At 36.0% G+C, this 19,532-nt stretch overlaps 1 protein-coding gene across 3 annotated transcripts in view; it reads right to left on the bottom strand.

Annotated features, from left to right (window-relative positions):
* The window catches only part of LRBA (LPS responsive beige-like anchor protein), a gene marked incomplete at both ends in the record, with an annotated part of 363,076 nt that overhangs the window by 30,444 nt on the left and 313,100 nt on the right, over positions 1 to 19,532 (bottom strand). For 2 of the 3 annotated variants that reach the window (XM_079534449.1, XM_079534448.1), the window contains 4 exons: positions 525 to 680; positions 2,651 to 2,713; positions 5,430 to 5,622; positions 8,726 to 8,815. In XM_079534449.1, the coding sequence (XP_079390575.1) occupies positions 525 to 680; positions 2,651 to 2,713; positions 5,430 to 5,622; positions 8,726 to 8,815 (502 nt within the window). The remainder of the gene's footprint in view (positions 1 to 524; positions 681 to 2,650; positions 2,714 to 5,429; positions 5,623 to 8,725; positions 8,816 to 19,532) is intronic. The other variant, XM_079534450.1, reaches the window with a different exon arrangement.

Here is a 19,532-nt window from a genome sequence, read left to right on the forward strand (position 1 = left end):
AAAGGCTTTCATAAGCACTTCTTTACCAGATTTCAAGACTTAATTTCCATTCTTGCGGTGGAAGGGTTTGTACTTATTCTACAATGCCTGCTTGTATATTATTTAAAAAGTTCTATGGTGCTCAAAGCCAAACAGGCTTAAATTCAAGGAAGTGCTCTAAGAAATTGATTGTTCTCATACATCAAGCTTCCGAAAAACTCGTTAGAACCTTTTACTTGTCAAACTAGTGTAAGAGCAGTTATGACTTTCATCTAATCATTTGGAATTTGAAGTATAATGCTATGGCTAACCAAGAGTTCCTTATCGTGTTTGCCATCAATCCAAGAAAATGATGGTATACAACACACAGTAAAAGTAGGTAAGAAAAGATTTGAGAAATATTTATCAATAGAGGAATAAATGCATACTCTACTCTCTCCTCCCATCCCCCTCTCACTCCTTCCGTTCCTTCTTTACTTGAACAAGTAGCTTGATGATAAACAGAAAATGTTATAGGCTATTCCCATATTTTAAAAATACATTACCTGAATCGGTAGAATAAACTCGGAAACTCTTGTCCCAGAAGCCACAAACCAAGATATAACGATTGTCAGAGGTGATCACAAAACACTGGGAATGTACCTGAATGCTCTGGTCTAAAAGGTCAGTGATTTGCCTTCTGTGCATACCTGTATTGCTGGCTGAACAGAAAGACACAAAAATCAAGAAATTTCAGCATCTGCATACAGAGAACAAAGGCACATTTTAGAACCTTTATGATCACAACTAAACTATTTCTTACTGCTGCTACTTGTTTTTGTGGCAGGGGTATTTTCTTTCTATTTTTGCTATAAAATACTCATTACACTTCTGGGAACAATGACAATTCCTTGTAGTATATATTCCAAAATAGAAGAAATCCTTTCTTTAAGTAAAATGCACCTGACAAATATAAACGAAAGATTGATAAAATGAATGACATATAAAAATGCACTAAGATTTCTGTTCTAAAACTTCTCCTAGCATAGAACAGAATTTAAAAATGAAGAGAAAAAAAATGGAAACTAATGATAAAACAGAGAGATAGGTAGATGTATACATCATCTACATCAAAGTGTAGAAAAATCATCAGACCGACCCAATGTGATTTGTTGTTTATTTTTCTATTACAGTGATATTTATTTATTTTAAGATCTATTTCATAGCAGGTTTTAAAGTAAAAAATATAGTTCCTGCTCCAAACATATTATTTTTGAAATTAAAGTTATTTCAGGAAAGAGAGTTATAGCCCATTTTACTCATTATAAATTACAATTAATAATCTTTTTTCAGAGAGAAGTGCTTACAAAATTTTGAGAAAATAATTTTATAATCTATATAAAATGGTTTAATTATACCCTTATTATTCTGGACTTAGTGATTATAGAATTTGTCTAGCAAAATGGCTGCATGGCAACAGCCTGTATCGACATACTGATTCCATGCAGATTCTACCGATGTGCATACTCAATTTAGAAATTAATTCTCACAGGTTGACAGAGCTGTCATTCCACCCCTATCTAGAGATGTTCATTTTTGCTGTTTGTTCAATGCTTTTATAATTACTTGAATCACTTATTTTTTTCTTAAACTTCCATCCTGAAATTGCTAGTTTAAAAAAAGAGCTCAGTTTGCACTCTAACAGAATTAAAGGAAAAAAGAAAAATCCTTTATTTTTGCTCCTGTGAACTGTCTGACAGCTTGCTTGTATTTTGATTTGAAGTTGCTTGGGGTTTTCCTTTTCTGATCACATTTAAGGTTCAATTAGCCATGCTACAGGCTCTGAAGTTATACTCCAAGTACACACTCCTGGAAGTATGGGCCTTTATGAAATAACTGACCAAACCCTATCCATGTTAACAGAAAAAATCAGCTCTATGTAAATTAATAAACCTCTATAAATAAAAAATCATGAATCGAATCTATTACATTGAGTCACTAAATAGAAGTGAGACATTCATCCATCCCTTTCTAATAAAAGCAAAACATACGCAGATTTAACTAGCGATGGTGATCAAAGATGCAATATCCTTGCAAAATGAATACTAGTATCTCAATGCTAAAACTGAGCGGGCCATATATTTCAACTTTAAAACTGCTCTGCAATTACACATTAATGCCCTCAGCCTGAACAGCCGGTCTATGAAGAAAGGATTGATCTCCTTTAATGATAAAGCCCCGGCACCGTGGTTTTATTTTTCACAACACGGTGCAGTTAAGAACCCCACTGTTATTATGAAAATTTCCTCAGCAAAGGAGCTCCATCACATTACCAGTGCACCAATTCATCATAACGTGCCTCGCTCCTGCTCATCAACAAGTCTGAGTGATGAAAAGATCCAATATTATCCTGACAGTACTTCATGCACATTCTCAATCACACATTATTACAGCATCCATATTAATTTTCACTGACACGCGTCCTAGGCCTGTTCAAATTAGGCAAACCAACGAGGGGGAGTTGATGAAATACCAGCATAGCCACAGCTCATTGCATTCCAATTTGCATGCAAATGGTTTATCAGGAAAATTCCATTCCCAGCAACCAGCAAGTGAAAAACAACCGTAATCTACACTTCAGGGCCACCATACAGAGCTTAATGAATCGCAAAGAGAGAAGGAAGTGACAGACCTATGAGAGGATCGATTTCCACTGGCAGCTGGTAAGGCTGGTCTTGTACAGCACCTTGATGAGCTGCAATTCAGGAAAAAAGATTTTAAAACTCTGCATTTTTTTTTAAATGGGATGCCACAAACATTTTATACATCAAAGCAATGTCCCCTTCTTTTTTATTTAACCATCCAAGATTTTTCTGCACCATCTGAATTAAAAAATAAATAAGTAAACAAATAAATAAATAATCCAGGTGCTTTCACAGACTGCTTATTAAACATTTATTTTAGATTAGTGCTATCCTGAATGTATGCCATCAGCAGCAGCTCCGGTCCTGAGCCATAAGCTCTAGCAGATGCTTTACTGGCAACCTCTCCTGTCGCAACAAAACAAAATTAAGTGGTAAAGAGCACTGAAAACAAAATGTGACAACCATCTGCTGACTGTAGCAGATACTATTTTCCTCTTTACTTTTTAAAGCAGTGCTTTGAACAAGTGAAGCACAAAGGACATTTTTTTAAAGTCAGTTTACAATGCAGCCGGGGAAATCTCATTGTCATGCAGTATTTAAGGAATCATCTATCATCAAAAACTATTTATTTGCAAGTTTGCATAGAAGTTAATATATAATTCTGCAGACCCACATTTCATCTGAGAACCTGGCACACTGCTGAGATGTTTACCTCCTAAATTTTCCTTCAGATTTTTTTTTTTTTCTTTTCAAGCCTTTTTTTCCACAGCTTCACTAAAATCAAACAGGCAACCTCCACCAAACAGCCCAAGACATTCTTGGAAGTGGAAGAAAACATAATGGCTGAATACTTACATCTATGAGTTTTCCACCTACCCCTTCATAGCTTAATATAAAAATCAGCGTGGATTGAATGGCTTCATAAGTAATTGGGAAGTCAAAACACTATTGTAATGAAACACTAATGCAGATCAAAAAAGGAAATCCACATGAGAAAATAGATGGAGTGTCATTAGGTATCAGCAAAGCCACTAAACTCATACAAATGCAAGAATGAGATTATTAATTACATATCAGTGGTCACCTGGCAACTTAACTTTCTTATCATGATGTCTCATTAGTAAAGACAATACTATGCCCACAGTAGGAGATAAGGAATTGCAATGACACCAGTCCTCTAAACCTAGTAAACTCCATTTTGGTATAAAATTTGAGGGCAACGATAGTGAAGGCTTATTTCAGATGTCCTTATCTAGACATCTTAAACATGGTATACCATTAATAGCTTGGAGGCTTGATCAGTATGGTGGCGGAGTAGGGAGGGGTGCAGCGTTTTTTTGGTTATATTGGGGGTTTTTGCTTGGTTAGAATCTGAGTTTCTGCCTTTTACTGTCAGTATTCTCAAGCACTTGGTAAAAGCAGGACAGATGAAAAAATGCTTCTACATTAAAAAAATAGTGATGCTAAAGACTACTGCTCTCCCATTCAAAGGAGAGGAGGGAAAAAATCAAAATCTAAAGGTTCTGTTTGACTCATAACAGTTGACTCCTACAACCAACAAGCAGCTGCTACTCTCATCAATTGTTTGTTTGCTCACAGATCGTCAGCCAACAGACTTGTGAGGAAATCAGCATCAACCTACCACTTTAGAACCTCTTCTCTTTGTGTGACTGCTGCACATCCTCAGACTCCTTTTTAGAAGCGTGAGTGTTATATGCCAAGGTCACACATTCAAGGTATGAGAGGATATTGTCATCCTCCTTTCAAACAAACGTAAAGAGCTTTGTAAATACTTTTTGCTCATAAGCTGTTATCCAGACAAGCCTCCTTTCCTTTCCCACCTTTGTTTTTAAGCATTTTTTGCTTGACTGAAATAAGGCACTGATGTTTCTATTTTAACAAAGTTGAGAGGCAGTTTGTAAGAATTAGAAAGAAGGGTGGGAGTCATCTGGTTATTTTCAAAATGTAACCAAGGACTGCAGGAATTTCAGTGATGATAGCATTAATTCGGTACACATATCTTCTATTTAAGATACTTGAGTAGAAGGTCTTTTTTTCCTTTTTTTGAAAAGCCTTTAACCAGATTTACTTGCAAAGCACCAAAACAAAACTACATTTTATGCTTTGGGCCTGAGACTGACATACTGGGGAAAGGAAGATGAGTCCTTCTGGGATTAGTGAAAATTACAACTGAAAACAGAATGGTTCAACATATTTTTGAAAGGATAATTAAACTGGTTCCTATGCAAATTGATATAATGTTTTCCTCTCATACTGACAAATAGATAAGTACCTAATAACTTTGACATGTTTGAGTTACAAAAGATACTGACTTCTCATTCATTTTTTATCTTTTAATTCCCATTGTGTGACTTTAACATTAGGCTATTACGTTAATGGTAAACAAGAAAAAGGTAGCAAAAAACACTTCAGCCAAGTTCTCATGCTTTGAACTTTTCTTTGACATGATACTGTGCAACTTTCCATCATCTGATTGAAAAAGAAACTGAAAAGGAATAGTGTGTCTGCTTATTATGATCAAACAGGGGTATACTGTTTTTGTCTTCTTGCTTGTTGGCATGTAAAGAGACTTTTTTTTTTTTTCCAAAACAGTTGGTTATTCCGTACTTTTTGTGTAATGCACATCTCACTACACAAGATTTCAGATGGCTTCTTCAGGAGAAACTAAATCCACATGTGAAGAGCATACTGTATCAATGAATCGAAGTTAGATTTCACACTAAAAATTTCAAACAGCTCTGCAGATAATAAATGTACAGCTTGACATGCAGTGATTTCTCGTGCTACTTAGTTTAGTTTACTTACCAGGAAGGTTATGCCACTTATTTACAGCAAATAGCCTATTGGCAGTAACTGTGATCACAGCAGGATTGGTCAGACCAGGCTGGGTGTTGGCTGCTACATGAGTGACAGGGGAGTTGGATGGGAACTTTAGAACCATGATAACATCCTGTTGAGCTTGGTCTGTGAACATCAGCGGGCTCTGCAGGAGGAGATACTGTTGAGTGCACACAACAAGAACCCAAATACATGGGAAAACATGGGGTGGAGAAGAGAAGACAAGACAAGAAAAGGAAGACTGCATTAAAACTCAGAAGATCCAATAGCAGTTGCAATGAAAAGAAAATGCAAAAATAGCAGAGAAGCTTGTGGAAACAACCATTTTAGATCCATTTTAGATGGAAATCCTTTATGCGATTATGCTGAGCTTTGCTGAACAAGTGTGTCTATATATAATATTTGATGCAGATCCCTGAAGATTAAACTGAAAGTTTCCGATCACCTATCTCTGCCAAAGAAATTCTCCTTCATATCTGCAGAGATAGCAGGTCAAGGAAAGCAGGAGGGAACAAAAAAAATAAAAAAAATTCCTGCTTCCAGAGATTATCTCAAGTTGCATTAAATTGGCAGACCACAATTTTCTACAAGCCAGATGAGAACATAAAAGTACATTAAAATAAACAGATACACACATAGCCTAGATATATGTTCTGTGTATATTTCTGGTGTACAATCCTAAGATTTATGAATGCAAAGCAGAAGACTTCAGTGCAAATATGTTTCAAAGGACAAATGTAATTAAATGCAGTTGTAAAAAATATAAAGTGAACATGATTACAGACACTACCTTGCACTGTCTCTAGAAACACTAACTGAAGGGAATGAATCCAGATTCATTTTCAACAGAATATTTTTAGGTTTCATTTCAAAATTCCATTGAGATACAGAAATACAACCATCTTAGTCACCAGTAGCCATATTGCTTCAGTACTTGTATTTTTCTAGTAACTGTGTTAGAACATTAAGGAAGTGTTCTTGGCTATTTTCCACCTGCAATCTTTCCTTACATATATGTATATGTGACTATATACATCTAATGTATATTTATACAAAACTAATAAAAAAATTAAATACATTTGCATTTTTATTATCACTCCTTTTTAAAAAGTTATTAAGAGTACTTAGAAAAACATATTGCTCTCTGCATTCCTATTTACAGTCTTTGCATAAAGGTGTAAATAAAAGCAACTAATAAGCTACCCAGACACCCTTCTGAGCAAGTGGCTAAAAGCCAATCAATATTATGAGTTAATCCTCCCTGGATGCTCATTCAATTAAAGGTGTCAGTAATGCCTCATCTGATGTGGCCTCAATTAAATCCAGCTATCTGATGGTTGAAAACACAAGGGGATACAGCAACAGCAGCAAACCCAGACAAATAGGCAGCCTTCGTGTGAGTGCTAATTACTACACCTGGTGTATATTATGGCTTGTGCACTTAATGCAGCACGTGGTAGTTTTCAATTCAGTTGCATTCATGCATACATGCACACACACATGAAAACAGAAAACTCAGGAAAGAATATAGCCAGAAATTATCTAGAATTGTGACAGGGAAAATATCCTTACTGTATTTCAGCTCCAAGAATACTACTTTTTAAATGCCTAACATAGCTCTTGTAAAAAATCGCGTATTAATAAGCACAAAACCGATCAAAACAAGTCAAGAACTGAGGTGTTGTTTCTGTGTGCACCTCAGCCTGAAAAACCCAGCGGAGTTATAAACAGTTTACTTCACAGAATTTAATTTTTCCACTACATATTAAATCTTCATTAATTCAGCAGAATGAAAAATGTTATGATAAAACAATACGAACTGCTTCCTGGCATCAGATTTATTTATATAACAACCAATCTTCCTAAAACCTCAACGACCAATTTTTTATCTTCCTCCTTTCTACGAAATAAGTTTCCGTATGTTAGGGCAAATGCCTAATGCACAGCACCATGACAGAGGGGCACATTTATGGTGTGCAGCCAAATCCTGAGGGCACATGGGCTCCCCAGCATCCCTTTTAACATGCTCTTCTGAAGGACAGCCTACATACACCTCAAGTCACTGCAGTGGCCCTCTAGCTCTCACATGCCCTGGGAGGCCACGCAGGAGGTGCAACAGGCTAGCAGATTCACGCAGTCAGCTTTGTTCATCCAATACATAGGATCCCAGGGCAGAAGCCTGCCTACTACACAGCTGTCAAATGCTTATGCCTTTTGCATATTCACATGCTGTAGAAACGGTACTGGGGACAACGAGCTGAGCATGCCTTATGCACATCATATCAAGTTTGTATCTGAGAAAGACTAGTAGCTGAATTGGATAAGAAAGCTTACACTTCTTAGACTCTGTTGCAAGGTTTGTAAACTACTTTGGACATATTTCCAGTTATTGTGCGATTTTTCGAAAACCATTTGCACTGCTGATATGTTTTTAATCAAATAACCTTAGTCACCAGTGTACAACCATATTCTACAGAACATACATTAGAAAATCCCTTTTAAAAAATATTTCAGGATAATATATCCATCTTAGCAACACGGGAATGTAAATGTTTGAAAAACTTGTGAATTAGCAGACCATTTGCTCCACTTGTCACAGTATCGCTTAACATACTTAGTTCTGGATCTGTGACAACATAAATGCTATTTTAGTCCTAAGGACTGCACACAACATGGTATGGAAAGTAATCAGTAATAAAATAATAGTTTGTATAATAAAATTATATTAAACACAAGAAGAGGTAAAAGGGAAAGCATGTTAATGCTCACTGCCTGGATTTTATCACCCTAGCTTTACTGCAAAACACATTTAGTCACATTCTTTGCTATGTAAGTTTCAGCTCATGAATTCCTAGTAATCCTGATTTTAGGGGAAAACCTATGCCTGGGGGAAAAGACAAGGAAGTTCCACCTCCTAAATCCATGCTTCTCAGGGAATCTGCCAAAGATTAACTAAATTGTCTCCATGATGACTGGCTCTCACCTGTACAGGTATGGTATTAACAAAATAAACTGATGAAGTGTTCTTAGATTACACTGACAAAAGGGTCTACACTAGAAATCAGTACAATCCTTCCAGCAATAAATAATAGTTAGACATTGCATACACTCACAGTCCTACAAACTCATAACTCATCTGCTCTTTTTAATAACACAGTTCCATAATCACATAAAAGAAAAGCTAAGTAGCAGGTACTGTAACTTAAAAATAGCACAAGAAGTGAACAAAATGGCAGGTCACAAAGAGTTAACATGGTACTTACCACCTGCATTGCAGAACTTCTTGGAGGATGTGGTTCTATGAGCAGTTGGGAAGGGGTCTGTCCAAAACTTCGTATTTGAGCTTCAACAGCCTGGAAAAGGCACAGGCAGGTTTGCATGTTAAGAGGTGCTAATTACAGGCAATAGAACCATAACTGTCACCTGAAAATGTCATTCCACACTTCTGGCTTGTTTCATGTCGAAAATCAACCCCGTGTGTTCATTGTGGGGCTAAGTGCTTGGCACTGGTACTAAGAATGAGGTAATCATTTTAGTACTGTGGATGCTATTTCCATGAGAAACTCTGCAAAACCTCATCCTGCTCAATGATATTAAACAGAAACCAGCTATTATAATCAGAAACCCTCTTTATTGGCTTCATTTCTCCTTTCTAACACTGGCTTATCCTGTTTGTATCATAACTCAGACACAAAAGTTAATTTTTTTTTAAGTTCCTCTAAGTACAAGTGTTCTTCTTTTTACTTAAACTCCATTGTCTAGTTTCACAGCATGAACTACACCAAGCATTTTGCTAATTTTAATTTTTATTCAAATATAGCAAAAAAAAATTAGGATGTATAAAACCAACAGCAAGACTGTTAAATGCAACTACATGAAAATGTAAAGATAAAACACAACATTCATTTAAAAAAAAAAAAAAAAAAAAAAAAAAAAGCTCTATCTTCAGCACCTTGCTTTAGCACTTCATTCATTGGGTATAATGAAAGTACCATCCCACGCCTTTTGGTTCTTAAAGAATTATTTCTGAATGCGTTAGCTGTGGGCTATCAGCTCAATTTCGGACTGACACTTTCTCTCCTTCGTGGCGCTTTGAGTCCTATATTCACAAAAGTGTCTAATAGTGCTGAATACCTAAGGTGAGGCTCTAGCAAGCACTATTTTCAAAGTTCTGAAGTTCTGAAAATCAAAACCTTCAGTCAAATGTTTTAAATGCTGGAACACAAAACCACCACCAGATCTTTAGCGCTCACAGCAATGTGCCTGGTCTTTGCTTCTGCAGTCCATTTTCGTGGTTCAACACTTGTGCTCATCTTAGTCTTACAAACAACTATTTTAGATAACACGGACTATTACTAGGACACATAGCAGTATCTCATTACAGAAATAATAACATCCAAACTAGAATGTACCCGAGGCCTTCAGATAACCAAAATAATCATATTTTGAGATAGGAAATTTGCCATCCAAAACAGCTGACTTTGCTGTATTTGGCAGAGTTTTTGAAATATCTGAATTCACCAGAATTCAAGCCATGGAATTACTGTATGGTCATGCCTGCCAGCTCTGGGAAGCATCTTAATCTTCAAAGAAATGGTGAATAAGTAAGTTTATCAAAAACTGGATGTGTAATCTGACATACAAGTGCTTAGATTCAACGAGTACTTTTTGAAGAATAACAAAATCAGATCTGTGAATTCTAAAGCTCAGTAAGCCCCATCAGAGTTCCTTTCCTAGAGATAAAAAATGCTACATTAAAATTAAAATACTGGGTTTTGTGACTCAAGATATCAAGGGAATCTTAAGAGCATAGAACCTGAGATCCCTTAAGACTTCAGACATGAACAAAGCTACATCTTAGTAAAAAGCTGTTAGTATCAAAACGTTCAAACAGTTTAAAAATATTTGCCTACATTTACTTGCAGATTGAATTGATGTTTTTACTAGAAAGTGAGAATTCTGTTTTGCAATGAGGGGTGGCACTAGAAGAACACAGGAGATGCAAAATGCTGTCAGTCTGGATACAATCTATTAATTGCACAGTAAAACCTTTAGGAGAAACCTACAGAATCTACGGGATCTACTAGTTATTTCCTGGATATTACCCAAATTAAATAAAATACTTTTCAAAGCATCATTTGCATGCGTATATTTTAGATGAAGCTGAAAATAGAATGGATAAAATGAGGAAATAATAAGCTTCAGATTTGTTAACTTCCTTTTACATGAATATATGATCAGTTTAGAAACCTCTATTCCCAAACAAGCATTTAAAAGGAGTCAGGATTTGGTGCTACCCTTGAAATTTGCTGTGTGCTTTAATTTCCACTGATCTCTCTACCAATTACACTCTCATATATAGTGCCAACATTAAAAAAAAAAGGATAAATTAAGTACTGGAATACATCAATAAAGAGCAATTCAAATACATTCATCACAATACGAGCAATTATTGATACAAAACAAAAATCAGATGTTAAAGTATGCCATTTTCCACAGTCCAAACATCAAGGAACTCACAATCATCCTGTAAAATAAAGACCGTTAGAGACAAAGTTATGGTTCCACTTCTTACATACATGATGCTCATCACTATCATACTCATCATTATCATACTCCCAGAATAGCAGCACAGCTAGAAATCTCCCATCCAACCTCAGCTCTAGGATCTTAAAAAGAAATATAAAATGTGCTACTCAGCCAGCAAATAAATAGCTATTGCCTATTTTCACACAAATCGAGTTCTGTCAGCAGAACTGCTAACCAGCAGGACAATGTTTTTGCCAAAACCTCCATCAGAGGCCCCAAAATTCTCTGTTTTCAGTCTGTAATGGTCTGTTTTTATAGTTATGTTTATCCTCTAACTTGAGTTTATTATTTACAGTTGAGGCGCAAACAAGTCTTGTAGACTCACTGGGTTCCATATGTTGCTTCCAAAAAATAAGAGAGCCTACATTTCTAGGAATACAGTAACTCACTGATATAATCTTACTCCTTCAGCTAACTAAAATGGGAATATCTATGTTCAAATCACATCCTACCACAGGTAACAATGTTTGATAAAACATCAAAACTGTACACAGACACACACTGGTATCTGTATGCTCCCTTTACTGTATATCTTCAGAGAAACCAAGTGAAATTTGAAAAACTTGAGCAAATATCAAGGCAACAACACTTGGGCAATTATGTCTAGACATAGCAGCAAGACTGGCAAAAAAAAACCTTTTGCATTCCTTTTCATTCCTAATAAAAATGTGAAGATTCTTTAGCTTCAATACTTCTTTGTTACTTGTCCATCATGTCCAAGACAATGTACCAGCACCTCCATACAACCTCACGGAAATGATGTTCCTTGTCCCAGATGATATTTGAATCCAGATGTCAACATATTTCTGATGACATCTGAGTCAGAAGGATCACATACAGAAGACTGCAAGATGATACTCCTCCATCATCAGAAACATCCTAGAATCACTCCCCATTTTCTCAGTTTACTCAACAAGAGAAATTTGGGGATTTTTAGCCACCAGATGTCACTCAGACTTTTGTTCAACCTGTCAAAGAAAATCAGCTACAAGCAGAGAGTTCTGTCCACAGAGTGATAATTAATATCTCCTTTGTGACAGAGGAACAAAACTACTACATACCTGAGAACATACAGTAAAATGACAATCGGTCAAGAGGCCATCAACTCACTTTTTAACAAATTATAGCCCAGATTCTAATTTAATTTCCTTGAAAGATTTATTAATAGCATTAGTGAGTATTAGTAAGAGATGGCCAGACTCTTCTAGTGGCAGTGAAAGAGTATGCACTCTCACATTAAATATTGTATCACAGAAATAATTAGATTATTGTAAGCAAAAATATTTCAGAAATTTTCAAAACTATTAAAGGCAGTGTATCACTGAAAAGTAAAAACCTTGGTCTGAAAAGTATCCTTACTTCTACAAACCATTATCTCTGAAGCTATGCTGCATACCACAAAGTAAAAGATATTATCATTCAACGTTTTGTTTCACTGCTTCTCAAATGTCTCAGTAAAATAGCCTTCTTCCTGTTAATCCTCTACAAAAACAAAGCCATAATTGTTCCAGATGCTAGGACAAGAAGTAATAAAAAGAAACAAGCTAACTAACTCTTTACTATAATCCACACAGAATGCATATCTAACCACATACTAATAAGATTAATGTGGTATTTCAAATATTAATGGATTTCTTAGTATAGAAGTAAGAAGCAAACTTCACAAATATCTGATTACTACCATGATGTTCTCCTAATTAATCTCCTGTGTTATCTCCTCTTTTCTTGGGGAGCGAGAAGGAGAGCGGGAGAAGGAAGCAAATTAATAGAAAAAGAGTTTAAAAAAAGGAAAACTTGCCATAGCCATATAGTTTTTGGTCTCTGCTTAACAGAGATTGTTTCAGTCTCTGAACATAGCCTCTAATCTAACTGTGAAAGAAGTTAATTCAACAGTATGCAGTACCCACCAACTACGGCTGTAAATTTTTGGAGAAGGAGGGTGATGGGGAGGTTGAACATATGGATGCAGTTAAGGTAAAAACAGATGTTTGTTACTTTTCTTTGCAGCAACACTCAGAAACTAAGTCAAAATTGCTTTTTTTTCATGTTTATGTCTGAAAGAACTATAAAATTAAATATGAGGGAGGGAGGGTGGAGGGGGAACTGCACTGAGTGTCACAGAGAAAGAATGAAATGGTCTCTAGTTTTGAACTCAAATGCTGAAATGAAGGCCTGTATGAAGGTAAGACATACACCATTTAACTCTAGATTTAAAGACCCTTAAAGAGAACTAGCTTAGAGTAGCTTTTATCATGCACTCAGACAAAGAACACCAAGCGTTCTTTCTGAAGTCTTAGAGCGCAACATACTCATGTTACACTGCAACCCACAGCTTGAACACCCAATTACAAGTTACACTCTAATTGTTACAAAGAGACTACTTGTATCCCTGTGCCTTTACATAGCTGAATGTGATCATTTCCAGTTACTTCTCTAATCAGTAGGTTTTAAATGCCAAATATTTGAAAGCTCAGATGAAAAAAAAAATCAAGCATAGCAAGAAATATTCTTTCAGCATGTGTGTTAAGGACACAAAAGGTTTTGGGTTTGTCTTCCATCTTTCTACCCATTATTTATGTCCAGAAAATAACAACCCTCACAAAAATAATTACTTTGGCTCTCTGCCGCTCCTACCTCACTCTTCAATATTCAAAAAGGTTTACACACACATGTTCCTCAGTGATTTCTATTGGCTCAAGCAACACACAATTACAATTGCTTGCCCTGCCTTTCCTTCCACCCAGATGTTCCTTTGCAGCACCAGAGAACACAGATCGTTTGACAGGTTTTCCCTCAGACGGTGAAGCGGAATGGCTTAGTGGCTAACTGACCAGCTCCTTCCCCTGGGATGACGATTAAAATCAAGCCCTGATAATAAGCGATCACGAAACCTCATCTGACCAGACAGTCACTTACGCTTCTGCAGTATGCTTCTGAGTTCAATTACTCACGGACTGCAGGACATATAACGCTAGCCAGACAACAAGCACGATTCATACCAATTAGATAAAATTCCTGAAAGTAGGCTGAGGACTACAGAAGAGAAGCTCGTTGTAGTATCCTCTTCCCTTGTTTCATAACAATCCCCATTAGATCAAGATTGTGAAAAATGGACAAAATGCTTTTCTGAAGCCGGCAATGTATATGCTCAATGACTCTACACCTGCCCTGGGGACACTGCACTACACTTGACCCAGGGAAAAAATACAGCACTCAAATGTTCATAAATTTATCATAAATTCACACACTTGTATCAACTTTTCAAAATACACGAGACCTAATTTCTTCATGCCAAAAAAAGAAAATCTTTCTTTTATTTTGACTTCACAAAGCAGGTTCTTTTCAAGGATTCATTTCAGTTATTTTATGAATCATGCCAACAGCTTAATGCACTGTTAAGCATAAACAGAAATACTACCAATTGGCAGCACAGGGGATGTTACCACAGCACACCAGCACGCTGTGAAAAAAGTGCATAACTCTTGTTTGCTGCAGTAGATTGGCAATATGAGCAACGAAACAGAACAGGCCACATCACACAAACATACACAAAGAAAAGATATAAAATGAAGACAGGATAGCAATCAAATATAAATGGAGCTTAGACTTTTTGTCCTTCTCTGTAGCCTCTTTGTGAGAAACACCTCTTCTGTACTTTTACTTTTTTTTTTTTTAATTACTTTTTTATGGTTGTTCACAGTACTGTAGTTTCCTGCAAGCTAGGTTGCTAATCTGCCACTCATTATTTTTAAAATCCAAACCACCAATATTCTATGTGTGAATATTTTCTACTGTTTACAACACAGAGAAGTGCAAAAGGGAGCACAGAGAAGGATACTTTTATCATGGCTTCAAGAACAAAAATGTTAACACAGCTCTTAAACCACATTAGGAAATTTTCTGTGAAAATTGAGAAATTAAGTCTTTCTGTCCTGACAGACTAGCATGAGAATTACATGGCAGTCATTAAAACAAATCAGGAAGTAATCACAGTTTGTGAAAATACAAACAGATTCCCCCTCAGGGCCACATAAGTTGCTCCGATCTGAATATATACATTCCAGGCATATTAAGGTCTAGCATGGCCTCACTGCAATCTCCAGTTCATGCAGCTGTCCCTCTACTACAGCGTAATCCCAGCTGCCAATCTGAAAGAAACCAGTTAGTCAGAGCAGACACAACCAACAGAAACAAATGTCACTCAATAATGTTCAGAGGCACTGGGTTCATGGATAATTTCAAACAGTATCTCTGTCTGGAGCACTGATGTGCTCATTCAAAACACCTAAATCTTTGGCTACTGGAAAGAAGCAGATAAAAAAAAAATAGAACTAGAGAAACAGGTCTGGAAGTACTTCAAAGAGACTGACAAAGTAAAAAGGGAAAAGATTCTAAAAAGAAAGCTAAGAAAAATTTAAAGACCTGCAAATAAATTTGGATACAATACAAGCAAAATCCCAAACAGCTCTGCAGCTAGTTTTTAAAAATGTGAGCCTTCCTTTTACTTTAGCAACAAAACAAAAGCTGCAGAATTTCTCTATTCACTACAGTAGGTGAAGATTTCAAACTCTCTGGCATTTAAAATCAGTAATTATTACATGTTAAGCGTTGGTATTCTCATATGCATTACTTTGAAATTTCACCATTTTCTGGCATTATTCATTCATCCCTTGAAAAAGCAAAGATAATCTTTAAAGCTTGCTTCCTACGCACAGTCTAGTTGCTACTCAGCTAACTCCAAACTTTCTGATATAAAACATTTTCCTTTGGAAAAAAATCAAACTGTCCCAGTCTGTTAGCATTCCATGGAATTTCTCCAAATTTGATACCATCTCTACTTATAAAATAAAACATTTCAGTCTGGGGGAGGTTGACACACTGGTGTATACACCCAGCATCTAGTGGTCTTAAAACTGTCTTGCATGATCACCTGTCAGAATTTGTATTATCTGTGAATAAGAAACAAAGAATCTCATTTCCTTAGCTCCACTAATATATTTATTAAACTAAAGCATAACATAATCAAAATATTTGTTTTCAAAGTATGGATACAATGTTATCTCTGAGTTTTATACTGCACTGAATTGTCTTTTTTTTTTTCCATACCTAATAAAATATAATGTTTAACTCAGTCTTGATTTTTGGGCACTGACTGAGGGAAAGCATCTTTAACATGACCTCAAGCTTATTTGCTCACAAGGCACCTATTGTTCAAATTTGACTAATACAGTACAGTTTAGTAAATAAATATACCATCAATAGACACAATGTGAATTCAGGAACAGAACACACTTAGCTACATTGAGAAAATACAATAAAAACACTCCAAACAAAAATTGTTAATTTTCCAACTGCAGCACAAGATACTAATTAGACTTCCCAAAGAACTTGCAAATAACCAAAGCATGCTGGTGAGAAAATACGAAATGTTTGTAGAGCATTTGCCTCCACGCTTGATTCAAGGCTAAATGACTTAGTGCATGATAACTGCAGCTACTAAACACTAGTATATTCAATTCTTTCCATGTACAGGGCAGAAAAAAAAAAGGGGAAAAAAAAGCATTCCGCTCAAAAGCTGCTTTTGAAATATGAACAACACTTTTTTCCATCCCTTGTTTATCTTTTGGCTTACTCATTCCTCTTTAATGTTGGTCAACTATCTAAGACTGACCAGCCAGGCACAAATGAAAATGTGAAGAGCCCAGGAGTCTCAAGGCCCTTCTGGCTCTGATAGACCCACAAGACAGGTCAAGCTACAAGAGGTGAGGGAACTGACTGCACTGAAAATTTTTATACACTGAATTTCAAACAGAGACTGAAAAAAAAAAAAAGCACTCAGAGATAAACTAATTTACATGAGTTACTTCTTCCCATGAAGCGTTAATACTTCTAGTAAAAGCAGTTGTCTGATTCTTACTTTCTTTAATCCTTACACATCAGGCATCTCAGATCTACTTCATTTAAAATATTACCCCTTTTCCTCTTGAATAAAGCAGGAGCATCAAATAAAATGAGAATCTATTCCTAACGAAGAGAATGCTCAGGTCAAACATTTTTCTGGACTGAAACCTGACAATGTTTTTCTATCTTTTCCTAGGCGCTGTAGCAAATACTTAAGACAAAGGCAATAAAACCCCATTTGTCATGTCAAACTCTGGGCTAAATGGAATCAAAGAGGTGCCACTCCTGCCAGATATCACAGCAAACACTTGATTATATTCAGTTTGCCTGTTGACTTAAACACTACAGATAGGTAACAGAGTAAGCTGAGACGTGTAAATGCATAGGAAAATAACATGAACTGGTGGCAGTAATGATGCTACTGTTATTTTCATATGTCTGTTTGTTTGTTTGTTTTTACCAGAAGAGACGACTCTTTTTTTCATAGTAGAAACCCAATCAGCGTCCAAAAATCCTAACAGGCTGATTTCATGCAATAGCTGCAAATGCTCACCCAGAAAAGCAATTCGGGCTCTGTTCTTTTCCACCTTCCACCAGAGGAGATCAGGGTTTGTTTGCGGTTAACAAGTTCACCTCTTCGTAGCTATTAAGTCACTATCCTACTACAAATACAGTCTTCTTAAGTCTGGTTGCATATGATATTTTAAAACTGATTTTCAGAATCAGAAATAGATCGCATCATAACATTTACTTGGCTTCTCCTCCTGTTCCGGTGTTGCACAACATCAAGCATACCATCTGTGCAACACACTTCTGGTCAGAGATGATTCGAAGATTATTTCAACAATAGTTTGCATTTTGCCTGCATGAATTTGTTACTGTATTAAACACATTTCAATTTACTGCTCTGTGACAGTATTTTCTAATCACTTTATCCTACTTTTTAAAACTCATCACAGCCACAACAAAGACTGTTGCCCAACCTGCTAAAACCAGACTGATCATTTTCCCATTTAGTAAATGTTAACTATGCTATAAATACAATTTGTGTTTATACTTTGTGAAAGATTCACTGCTGTCAGAGTTCTCCAGCTGAGTTAGAGCTGAAATATGCTATTAACTCCCACCATGAACACAGCTAAAAGAGAGGCCAAAAATGCTTTCTCTGGGATAAGATATCAGATCTGCTACTGCTGTCATGAAACTGGGGTCATGTAAACTAAACATCCTTGTAACTCCTTTTGGAAAGCACAGAAGTCTCTCAAATTGTAAATATTTAAAAATAAAATTAGACTCATAAGAGATAGGTCTAAGATGCATAAAACTTACCCAAAGATATTAATCTAGGGCAACATTTAAAAGCTATTATCCATAAAATAATTTATGCCATATGCTTTAAAACAGAAAATAAAAGAATTATTTCCTCTCTTCACATAATCAGAAGTGGCACATTCAAATAAAGTACCAAATGCTATGTCCAAGCTGATTCTTCACAGAAAGAAATTTTTGAAACTCCTCAGTTCATATGGAAATAAAATATCAATGGTACAAAGGAAGGTGCCGACAGAATGAAGAAAGCTTTGCTTCCTAATGTTAAACAGACTACACAAATGCACTAAAATGGAATCTTCTCTGCAAAGGAGAGAAAACTGAATCATCTACAGCTAAATGAAAATTGCTATTTAAACAAAAGTACGTGAGCTATTAATTGGATGGGACTTACCCTCATCTTTTCCAAACTATTATTGCTAACTTTAAAATCATCAGTCGTCCTTAATTACTGCTTACAATTATAATGTCAAACGATATTTTAAAAATGATTCAAAGAATACAGCTGGATGCTTTCGGTAAGCATGATAGAAAATTTAATATATCCCCTGAGGTTGAGGGGTTCCTGCAGTAAATTGACATACTCTCCAAGTAATATTTTGCGTGCTTGCTATTGACTTGATCTCTTTTATTGAAGCTTATGCAGTGTTTATGCTAGCCACACAGGCGTATGAGTAGAGAACTGGACTTCCAAGTTCATGATGATCCTCTCTTTCTCTATGTCAGAGATGTACGAATTTCTATTCTTTTGACCGAGAAAGTAATAGCATACAAATCAGTTCAAGATACAAATTATTTTTTTTCAGATTGTCCTTCCCTCTCTTATCAGTTATTCGTCTGGATGGCAAAGAACAAATTCTGTTTGATTTTTTTTTTTTTTTTTTTTAAACTCTTGGACAGCTGTTTCAAAAAGAGAACAGAATTTGTGATAAGAAGGTGCTGCAAATTCTCTCCAGAACTGCTGGATTTATCTATGGTGCTGTGATTACTTGCCTCTTCCATACAGGCAACAAAAAATAAAACCTTCCACAGCAAATCTTATGACAGTAAGTTTCACAGACCAAAATGGGGTTTTCAAGACAGACTCAACAGAAGGTAGTAATATAGCATATCTCTGCTGGCAAATGCCATATTTTCCACCGGAAAGAGATGTGATATTTACTGCTTGTCACCTAACAGCGAGTTCCCTCTGCACTTGAAACTTCTTTCAGCAGGATGCACGAGTACAAGAATCAGAGTCAATGACAATTC

The sequence above is a fragment of the Tetrao urogallus genome, assembly GCF_951394365.1.
Source record: "Tetrao urogallus genome assembly, chromosome: 4".
NCBI lineage: Eukaryota > Metazoa > Chordata > Aves > Galliformes > Phasianidae > Tetrao > Tetrao urogallus.